An 11,486-nucleotide genomic window follows, 5' to 3' on the forward strand; every position below is an offset into this window, starting at 1 on the left:
TGACGATTTGTGCTACCCTGTCCAGATTTAGCTACCTCCCATTAAAACTGTAGTAGCATAATTCGATAGCGAAAAGTGCTACATATCAGATTTTGCTTCCAGCATGATATTAATAAGATCTGTGAGGCTTTATTAACATGTACACCTACCCTTACAGTAGGATAAATACAGTGTTGGTAGCATTATTTGTCAGAACACCTGGATGTCAGGTAGGAGTCGCTAAAGCGGAGTTTTGAACTAGCTATGAAACGAACTGTTGTTCAAACGAACCGAATCTCGAGCAGGACGTCCGCTTACTAGTTGATTCTGTGGTGGGTATGAACGTCGTCATATTTGTTTATGTAAAAATCGCCATCTAGCGTTTTGGAGGTTATTACAGATGTCTGGCAGCTGTATCTGTGCTGCCATCTGTCATAACCGGTATCGAAATATCTCGAGTCACTGTGACGACGCGGACGTAAACGCTGTGTTTGATTTGTCAGCAATCCGTGGTTCATTCTGTTCTTAAAATAATTTGAACCGACAGCGAATGCGTTCCTTGTGTGAATGTCTAATGCGATGGTGTAAATGTGAGCCAGCAAAACACTGAAGTCTGGTTTTTCGAGTTCAACCAGAGCGAGAAACTCAAGCTAAGTTGCAGTTTGCTAGCTGTAGAGTTGCGCATTAGTTTGTAAACACGTTTGTTTAAAGCCGTAGCGATGGCTGACGGAAGTTCTTACAGCGTGAAGTTGTACATTTATGACCTGTCAAAAGGACTGGCCCGTCAGCTGAGTCCCATGATGCTAGGTGAGCTCTGCAGCTGAAGTTGTCAAGGGAAGTTAGTGATGCTTCTAGAATAGAGATGTATGTTTTACTGTTGAAAAATCACATTTGGAAGTATGTAAAGAAATGACTGATTGCAATTCTTTATCTAAATTGACAGGAAAGCAAGTGGAGGGAATATGGTGAGTTTTTGGAAACCTTGTTACTTATTATCAGGCAGTGTACAGTATACAGTAGAGTCCAAAGGTCTGAGACGACTAGTGAAAGAGTTTATATTTTGCATTTGTTTAATTTGAATAAACAATTGAATTTAACGTCTTTATTTTAATGCATTATTCTTGGATTACTTAATGAAGGCACACCTCTGCAGTGGTTTATGGGGAAGAGTTTTTCTATGGAGGAGGAGGCATAACAAGCTGCTTTCCGGTAAGAAATGATCAATGCATGTTTATGAGGCATTTGTTGCTCAAGATATCTGACATCAAATAGGGCCTAATGACTGTAACCCATCATAATCATGAAATAATGTGATGTTTCAGGGTGGTACTATTCTAGGTGTGCCTGATTCCATAGTGGACCTTGGAAACACAGAAGTTCCTCGGGACCTTTTTCAGGAATATCTGTCTTCGCTCAGGGAGTCTACTTACAGGTCAGTATATCTTCGTTTTTTGCATTTAACAGGAAATACTATCCTATTTTGTACGCAGAGACAAAGAATGGCATACGTGTTTAGGAAAAGTCTCATAATTTTTTGCACAAAAATGACAATCTACATGTGAAAACCTGTGCTTCCTCCTTTTTTTCCACAGACCTGAAAAATACCACCTTTTTGAACACAACTGTAACACCTTCAGCTCTGAGGTTGGGCAGTTTTTAACAGGAACTAAGATTCCCTCATACATCACCGAACTCCCATCTGAGGTGCTCGCTACGTAAGTATGCCCTTACAACTCCAAATATGTCATTGTTGACACTAGTGGTAGTATTAGTAATACTGGACTGAATTACACTTTTCCTTCTCCATAGACCTTTTGGACAAGCACTCCGTCCTTTTCTCGATTCAGTCACCATCACTCCATCGGGGGACAATGGCATGAATGGATATGGCCAGTTGTAGATGTGGCTGCATCTAAAAATGTATTATTACAACAGTCATGAAGCTTGTGTCTCAGACTTATAATAGTTTACTTAAGTTTGACCCATTGTGTCGATATAAAATAGCATTTATATAAAAGCAGGTTTTCCAGATTTTCTGCTCAGTGCCTTTTCAAACTCAAATTGTTTGCAATAATCTTTAAAAATACAGCAAACTTTTTAAATAGATTAAATGTACCAAAGCAAATTGTATCAGGATTCCCCTTATCGGTCTGTAGGTGTCTCTGTTCTACCTCAACATGATCTGTTACTTCAGATGCTTTAAGAGGAATAGAGGATGAGAATTAGGTTGCTAAATATGCTATGGTGATTAATACTGATTAAAAGAGTGTAATTTAGAGTCCCTTATTTATGTGTAAATTAATTAGACAATTCATGCACTTTTGCCGTTTACTGTGCTTATAAAGTGCTGAACTCATTTTCAGATGTTTTACTCAGTCACTCTTTCTTTAATCAGTCACTCCCTTTGTACTGATTATTGACTCTTTCTGTGTTGTAACTAAGTTGTTATCTAAACCTTACCTTTCCTCAGGACAGCATTTATATAAATCCTAGAGTGCCATGAATATAGACTAAAGAGGGTTAAAGGGGATCAATGACATTACAGGAAGCACAATAACAGTATCACACAGATGAAGCTAATGAATGTTTTATAAAAATGTGCAGGACCCAATAGGAAAGTTGTTGTATTTTTCAAGTCTTTTGACTCTTGTCCATTTGCTTTTTTTATTTGTTACTCTGGTTGCAAATAGTAGTATAGACAGGAAAGATAGCATAGGAATGTGGCTTTAGTGACAAAAGACCATTACTAGTAATTATTTAACAAGCAGTATAGAATTCATAACTCAGTGGTCTAAACTGTGTTAAGTCCATAGGACCAGTGTAATCCTAACAAACACATTAGCAATGAGATATATTTATGTGATTGATTTTTAACCAATTTATAAAAATGTGTGTACAATTTTTATAACATGAGATTTTATATATGATAAGTATTACTAGTGATAATCTCACAATTACAATGATTTTATGTTCAGGTTATGCTGCCTGATTTATCTGTGCTACTGTTGTCCTGGTAATACTATTTGGAGCTCTTAATTTTCTGCCTCAAATAAACCTCATTCATGTGTAAATGTGTGTTAAACGTCATTGTGTCCCAGCTCTAAACAAATAAAGACATTCTGAAGGTATACACTCTATAAAATGCTGGATTGTTCCAACCCAACTTTGGGTCAAATATGGACTAACCCAACTTTTGTATTAAAAAAAAACAACAACAGTTGGGTTAGTCCATATTTGACCCAAAGTTGGATTGAAACAACCCAGCATTTTTTTTTAGAGTAAAGATGTGGTGGTTTTGTTCTTGATTGTTAGGTTGCATGGCTTTAGTAGCATTGTTATTTTAGTATTATTGAGATATTATTTTAATTATTTTTTTGTTTTCATTTAAACATTTTAGTAATTTCGTTACATATTTTTATAATTTGTAATATGTTTTAAAGTTTTACTTCTTTAGTACAAGTTATTATAACTTAAAATGAGAGATGTTGCTTTGGCAAGCTGAAATTATTTTTATAATAATTTATGTTAATGTTTATTTATAGTTCAAGTAAAGAAAATGTTTTTTATATGGCTTATTTTTACTTTAGGTTTTCGCTAAATAACCCTGTTAAATAGTATATAATGCTAAATGAACTCCAATATATGCATATTGTATGTTTTACATCTAAATGTATAGGCTGGATGATTGATTTGAATTATACATTTGTTTAACTACCTTAAGCTTTTTTTCCGTAATGTTTCAGATTATTCTACGATAAATTAGTAATTCCAAAGCCAACACTATCCCCCCTAAAAAAGTCTTCCATAGTTAAATTCACTTTAAAAAGTTTACACGCAGAAACACGTACAAGTGCAACAGTCTGTACTTTTAAAGTTGTGTATAAATTGCATTATCCTGCTTACATCTTCTTCTTAGTGGTTCTTTATACATAGTGAAAATATGCTGATGACAGGTTAACTAAGGCAGTCTTTAAAAAGACAAGAAGAGAGCTTTCTTTTTATTTGTACTCTATGTCCGCTTATAATCCACAAAATGATTTAAAGTTTTCCAGCTTTGTTGTTATGAATTTGAGGCTTGTAAATCCACCAAATCAGATACAGACTCTCATTTTTATAGCATTTATGGTTGGCATTCACATGGCAGTTTCCTTTTGGGTCCACTCACACAATCCCTTGACATTTATATGATTTCATGGGCTATGCAACTAATTAACCACTATACAACTTTTCAGGGTGTAATCGTCTCATATTACTGTCACAAGCAGATAAAAAGATTTTACATCTAATCATGTGCATAATTTCCTGTACCATTAAAATTAGAGGTCAAACGGGAGCGAGAGAGTGACACCATGCTTATGAGATGAGCAGACATTTTAGAACATGCATGTCTTACAGAGCATACAAAAATACATATATAAAACATAAAATGAAGCTGCATAAAACATAATCCTTCAAATGTTGGTGGAATTAAACATAATCTGACTGTTGATGTTTGCAGCTCAGGCTGTGGTTTACATCGAAGAAGTAATCCGTTGTGCAAGAAAGTGTTTTTTTTATGTAGTTGCATGTTGGTTGTGTGAATTAGGTAGGCGAGGTTGGAATTGATTTTAGTGCATTATAGAGACATGATGTTATGTTTTGTATACCTTATGTTTTTGTTATTAGGACTTTTAGGTTATGCTCTGTTCCTGTTTCCTGTACCACATTCTGTAGTCCCTTTGTAGTTTTCTTGTTGATTAGTTCCCTGATTATGTCTTGTTAGTCTATATAAACTCCAGTGTTTCCTATGTTCTTTGTCAGGTCTTGTCAATGTATTGCTGTAGTGTTGGTATGCTTAGTTTTGTTTCTTGTATTCCTTGTTTTTATGGTATCTTTTATCTTTCTTTGATAAACCTTCTGCATTTGGATCCTGCTCTCCCTCTTCTCTGAGTTTGCCTACTTTATACATGGGTGCACTATCACCCACCAAAAAGAAAAAAAAAAAGATTATTTTATATCTTCCAATATGCTGATATCCCTGCTGAAAATTCCAGCATTGCTGTTCACCAGCATAAGGTATGTTTCGCACGCTGGGACAAGCATGGAATGCTGGTTACTGGTTTGCTGGTTCCCAGCATGGGATGCTAGTTTGCTGGATCTCAGAATGGGAATGCTGGTGTGGTGGTGGACCAGCACATGTTGTTTTATGTGTGCTGGTATGGTTCTAACAAAACTTGTGTATGTGTTACATATCACATTTCTTATTGTGTGTTTGTAGTTAAATAAAGACCAAGACAATTTTCCAAATTAATATTAATAAATTATTTAATAAAGAAAAATGCTCGTTGCTGGTTACATTCATACTGGTACACAGTACAATCCCGTTAAACAAACTTTGCTCAGTTATAGAAAGTAAAGGTAACACTGAAGCAGTGTTGTGGTTAGTGAAATAAAGCAGATTCAGTCTACAAGTCATGATTGACCATTAGTGATGACATCTGAGGTTAACAAGCAGAATCAATGAAGACAAGAGGAACAACAAGAGCAAAGCAGAAATACATGAAATCCGCCGAATATGTCATCCGCCCGAAACTGCTTCCAGTGTACAACAGTGAGCGCAAGCTACATTAAAGTGATTATTAAATTTTGAATATGGATATTTTTCTTACAAAAACGCATCAATTCGTTACAGAAGGCCTTTGTTCACCCCCCGGAGCCGTGTGAAACACTTATTTTTATGCATGGGCGCATTTTAATTACGTGCTTTTGGACTGATGCATGCAACACCCGCTGAGTGCCATGAAACAGCTTGAAAGATCAAAGACAGTTTTTTATATAACTCCAACTGGATTCGTCTGAAAGAAGAAAGTCATATACACCAGGAATGTCGTGCTGGGGGCCTGATGATCAAGAAGGCTCCCGCGGATTCCTCTGACCTGGCCGCATGATCCAGGAAGCATGAAGCGGAACCAGGTCTATCATACCGGCTGGACATAATGTCGACGAGTGAGGTAACACTGCAAGTCGAGCACCTGGTTTCTGAATCCAGCAAAGGTGTGCTCACAGAGGACCTACCTTAGAGAGGACAGAAACACACAGGTCCCGGAAAAAACACTGCAAAGAAATCTCACAGAAGGATTATACACACATAACCACCAGCACATTCAATACATATATATATATATATAGAATGGATCATACTCACCCACCATGGTTCCCGCGCCGGAACCCCGTTCCAGAGGCGATTCCAGAGAAGCCTCTAGTCCGGACCATCAGTAAGGTGGTTGCTATGAAGTCATAGAACCAACCAAAACATCATAGGTCCAGCATAGGAGACTGTAATGCAGGAAATTCCTACCTAACCTCGGTCAGGTGGAGTGCTGGTGGTTATAGGGGAATTAGCAAGGGGAAGAAAAGGGCAGATGTAAAACCCCCGAAGGAAATGAGTAGATACTCAAGTATCCCTCTGATCTGGACGAAAGACCTGACGCCTTGTCTGGATCACATCCCTAAGGTCTTGCCTACCTCCCTTTGACCGGGCGGAGGGGGAGCGCGAGCCGCGACACTAGCCTTCTGTGCCCGTCTCTTATCCTCAGACCGAGACGGACCAGGACCCCTATGTTGTTCGGGCTCAGACTTGGACCTTCGTGAAGGCCACTGAGCTCGCCTTTGCCTCCCTGAACTTCTCGACCACCGCCTAAAAGGAGGTACCAAAAAATACGTAAGGCGAAACCGGCGCATCGAGAAGAAAGACCCTCTCTTTTTCCCGATATCTGCTAGGTTTACCCACAGATGTATGCGTGAGGAAAAACGGCCTCTTCCATTCCTTCTCGATCTCTGTATGGAAACAGGAAGAAAGGAAGGCTCACCTGAGCTGGAGGGTTATGGCCAGAAAAATAACGTTCATCGAGATACCTTGCAACGTCATTTTCTTCGCCCGCTTCACAGCAAATAAAGCCTCGCCATGGCGCGATTCATAACTTTCAAAAGCTCATCATACGCAGGGCAAGAGGATTGGGAAGGCTCAGCCTCAGCTTCTTTGCCCTCCTCAGACATTTCCTGCTTTTGCTGGGCTGAACCCAGTAGAGCATTGGCCCTTGATCAGACAATGTTAATGAAATAACATCATCCTCCAGCGGCTCACTCTCGTCCACAGCCGACGATCGCGAGAGGGAAAGCCCCTCTTCAAACTCATCGGCCAGCTCCACCTGCGATCCCCACGAGCTCATTCTCCTCCGCCGCCTCAGCAGCAGCGTGTCCTGAATCGCGGGAAGCAGATGGCTGCCCTTCTTTCCTTGAAAAGAGAGACAAACGAGAGCGGAGCTTTTTCATTCTGAGGTGCTTGTGAATAACTTTTCTCATTACTTTTCAGACATATTGAAGTCTATCACTGAATCCATTTCCAAAGACACCCCTCATACAACTGATTCAAATGTTCACTTGATGTCAGCTGACTCGGCTCACACAACATACTCTCTTTCTGCTTTTACTCTCACTACTTCTGCTGCCATAAGTGATCTAATTGTAAAGTCAAATTCTACCAGACAAATTGAAGTCTATCACTGAATCCATTTCCAAAGACACCCCTCATACAACTGACTCGGCTCACACAACATATTCTCTCTCTGCTTTTACTCTCACTACTTCTGCTGCCATAAGTGATCTAATTGTGAAGTCAAATTCTACATCCTGCCAGATTGATCCTTCACCTACTGTTTTGATTAAGATGTGTGTTCCTGAGGTTGAACCTTTCATAACACATATGATTAACTGTAGTATAGCATCTGCCATTGTTCCAGCAGAATTAAAAATGGCTGCGGGAACCCCCATACTTAAAAAAACGGTTCCTGACCATCTAGATATGAACAATTATAGGCAAATCTCAAATTTACCATTCTTAAGTAAAATTCTTGAAAAAGTTGTGGCTTCACAATTGAGATCTTACTTAAATGCTAATGGCCTTTTGAACTAATTGTGAAGTCAAATTCTACATCCTGCCAGATTGATCCTTCACCTACTGTTTTGATTAAGATGTGTGTTCCTGAGGTTGAACCTTTCATAACACATATGATTAACTGTAGTATAGCATCTGCCATTGTTCCAGCAGAATTAAAAATGGCTGCGGGAACCCCCATACTTAAAAAAACGGTTCCTGACCATCTAGATATGAACAATTATAGGCAAATCTCAAATTTACCATTCTTAAGTAAAATTCTTGAAAAAGTTGTGGCTTCACAGTTGAGATCTTACTTAAATGCTAATGGCCTTTTTGAACCTTTTCAGTCAGGATTTTGTTCATCACATAGCACTGAAACTGCTCTTCTTTGTGTGGTTAATGACATTCTTCTGTCCATAGATTCTGGGTTAATAAACCTCTTGATTCTTCTTGATCTAAGCTCTGCATTTGAAACAGTCTGCCATGAAATACTCATCTCTCGCCTTTCTGATATCGGTATCACTGGTTCAGCTCTTTCCTGGCTCATTTCCTGCACGGACTTCAATTTCATTGCTATGCTGATGACATTAAAATTTACCTAACCACCAGCTCTGATAGGTCATCACTGCCTGACTCACTTACTGCATGCATCAGGGATATCAAGCATTGGATGTCCTTGAATTTCCTTAAACTAAATAATAACAAAACTGAAATATTGATGATAGGTTCTGCTACCTCAGTCAAAAGGATTGACCTGTCCTTTGAAATTGACGGGGTTCATGTTAAGCCTGCTTCATCTGTCTGTAATCTTGGTGTCTACCATCTTTGTCTACATTCAAGACTCAGCTAAAAACGTATCTTTTTAATATGTATTTCTTCTTCTTCCTTGGAAAAACGCTCGCAGTGCACACCGATTGCCCCCTCGGAGACATTGCATGCGTGCTCTTCGCCCAAACAAATAACGCATAGATCGTGTGTGTCATCAGATGTTAAACAATGACAACACGGATGCAAACATCCTCTAAACGTTCTGCTAGTGCTCGCCATAATAATAGGATAGAGATCGCTCTTACCACGTTCAAATGCACACTTCAAACAAAACATTCAGTGAAGAAGAGAATGACATGTTCTCCCGGCGCCTATTTATACTAATAGTCGCACCGGTAGTGACGTCATGGGCTGTCCCCGGCAACGTGTTGTTGGTGTTTTTTCAATGTATGCTTCAGACACGGGTCACGATGAGGCGTTCCCCATAGCGACCCCTAGAGGACGCAGTTCCAAGTTCCCTTGAAAGGGAACCCTTTAAACAACTTGAAAAACAGCATTACCATCTTTTTTCTTACAAACCAGTTTGGCTTTATTTCTTTCAAAATGTTGTTGAAGTTTGTCTCCATTATGGTGGTTAGTGTTCCCTTTAGTTGGGCACTTGGACATTGACTTTGGTTAAATTAATTCTCTCTCAGCAATTGTTGAAAGTGCACGATATCACTATTGTCAACAATATTTCATGTTCCTGACAGCAATGACATACTTGACTTTTACTATGTACACACTTTTTGGAATCAGTGACTGATAGCTGAATTTGGACATGTGAGTTCCAAAATGAGTATTAACTTTCAATGTTGAACTTTCATAATCATAAAATAAAATTGTCAGTTCTACTACTTTAAACAGAGGGAGTAAAAGCAATTACAGTTATAATCATATAAAACAATAAATCATCTTTTTAAACTTTAAAACGGATGCAAACATCCTCTAAACGTTCTGCTAGTGCTCGCCATAATAATAGGATAGAGATCGCTCTTACCACGTTCAAATGCACACTTCAAACAAAACATTCAGTGAAGAAGAGAATGACATGTTCTCCCGGCGCCTATTTATACTAATAGTCGCACCGGTAGTGACGTCATGGGCTGTCCCCGGCAACGTGTTGTTGGTGTTTTTTCAATGTATGCTTCAGACACGGGTCACGATGAGGCGTTCCCCATAGCGACCCCTAGAGGACGCAGTTCCAAGTTCCCTTGAAAGGGAACCCTTTAAACAACTTGAAAAACAGCATTACCATCTTTTTTCTTACAAACCAGTTTGGCTTTATTTCTTTCAAAATGTTGTTGAAGTTTGTCTCCATTATGGTGGTTAGTGTTCCCTTTAGTTGGGCACTTGGACATTGACTTTGGTTAAATTAATTCTCTCTCAGCAATTGTTGAAAGTGCACGATATCACTATTGTCAACAATATTTCATGTTCCTGACAGCAATGACATACTTGACTTTTACTATGTACACACTTTTTGGAATCAGTGACTGATAGCTGAATTTGGACATGTGAGTTCCAAAATGAGTATTAACTTTCAATGTTGAACTTTCATAATCATAAAATAAAATTGTCAGTTCTACTACTTTAAACAGAGGGAGTAAAAGCAATTACAGTTATAATCATATAAAACAATAAATCATCTTTTTAAACTTTAAATGCAGTTTTCCTTTACGTCTGTTTACTATCCTTTTCCTTTACGTCTGTCTACTATCTGTTAAATATAGATTTAGAAATATAAATATAGATATAGAATATATAGATATAGAAATATAAATATAGAAATATGCAAGCAAAAACAATGCATGCATACAGACAGGCCTACTCACAGTCACACTCAACACTGCAAGACCATGCTTGTGAACCAACTTTAGCAGCTCCATTTTGCTTGAAAACAGCATGAATGTGCTGGTCCACCAGCTAGACCTGCAGCATAAACCAACCTGGACCAGCACTATACCAGCACTAACCAGCATAAACCAGCTTGGAATTTTTGGAATTTAAATTTTTCAGCAGGGATGCTGTCCATTTAATGAGAGTAAAACAAAGGGATTCACAGTTAATCTGGTAGGTTCACAGTCACACTGTTTTAAATCACAAGGTTTTCAGAGCTTTAGGGATGTTTTACTGGAGTGCAAAAATGAAAGCCTTTAGTATTTAAATGGAATGATGGCACAAGACACTACAGGCAAATCCATTATTTTTTCAGGCACTGGTCAATTTTGAGATTTTGGGCTATTTTGGCTTCCATAGCTTGTATTTTTTCAAGTTTTGTCAATGTATAATTTGCCTGATTTATATTTATATACACATTTATATACCCATATATATTTATATAAATTTTTTATATACTTTATTCCTAAAAATATGGTGAAAATGATTGTTTTCATATTTGAACATAACATTAAAGAAAACTTGTAATACAAAACAATTGTCTGAAAGTTCTGTCATTAATAAACTTGGAAAATATGGTGATTTCTATTAGTTACAATTTTGACCCTATACTATAGCCCCTATAGGTCTTGCCTCACACAACACATCTCAATGAGTAGAATCGTTTTTTTCCCCAAATGATTTTATAGCTCATTAGCTGTTATACCATTTCATGCACTGTAAGACTGTTAACTGTATGTTATCATTTCAATCAAAGACAAAGCTAAATTAAATACATAAATAAAAATAGATAAAATAATAATAACAATAATTTTAGTTATTTCAGCTCTTTTTAACGGGTGAAATAACTAAATAAGAGTCTCCAAATCCGCAAATACAGATTAAA

The 11,486-nt window shown here is 37.8% G+C and overlaps 1 protein-coding gene across 2 annotated transcripts; it reads left to right on the forward strand.

Annotated features, from left to right (window-relative positions):
* The first annotated feature begins 273 nt into the window (after window positions 1-273).
* Window positions 274-3,038, forward strand: LOC107554028 (desumoylating isopeptidase 1-like). 2 transcript variants are annotated; one of them, XM_016236383.1, is made up of 7 exons: window positions 274-311; window positions 691-786; window positions 923-944; window positions 1,119-1,188; window positions 1,302-1,411; window positions 1,572-1,694; window positions 1,789-3,038. In XM_016236383.1, exons 2-7 carry the CDS (start codon window positions 699-701, stop codon window positions 1,877-1,879), a joined length of 504 nt encoding a protein of 167 aa, XP_016091869.1. In that variant the 5' UTR covers window positions 274-311; window positions 691-698; the 3' UTR covers window positions 1,880-3,038. The 2 variants fall into 2 exon arrangements, with proteins under 2 accessions (XP_016091869.1, XP_016091868.1); XM_016236382.1 differs by having other exon boundaries at window positions 285-786.
* The last annotated feature ends 8,448 nt before the right edge of the window (window positions 3,039-11,486 follow it).

Source organism: Sinocyclocheilus grahami, unplaced genomic scaffold, assembly GCF_001515645.1.
Source record: "Sinocyclocheilus grahami isolate Dianchi unplaced genomic scaffold, SAMN03320097.WGS_v1.1 scaffold490.1, whole genome shotgun sequence".
NCBI classification, from domain to species: Eukaryota; Metazoa; Chordata; class Actinopteri; order Cypriniformes; family Cyprinidae; genus Sinocyclocheilus; species Sinocyclocheilus grahami.

Bases quoted from the DNA above. Each gene is read 5' to 3' on its own strand.
- LOC107554028 (XM_016236383.1), top strand. From the start codon at position 699: ATGGCTGACGGAAGTTCTTACAGCGTGAAGTTGTACATTTATGACCTG. The intron at 1,189-1,301 runs GTAAGAAATGAT...GTGATGTTTCAG, and splicing joins GCATAACAAGCTGCTTTCCG to GGTGGTACTATTCTAGGTGT. The intron at 1,695-1,788 runs GTAAGTATGCCC...CCTTCTCCATAG, and splicing joins CCATCTGAGGTGCTCGCTAC to ACCTTTTGGACAAGCACTCC.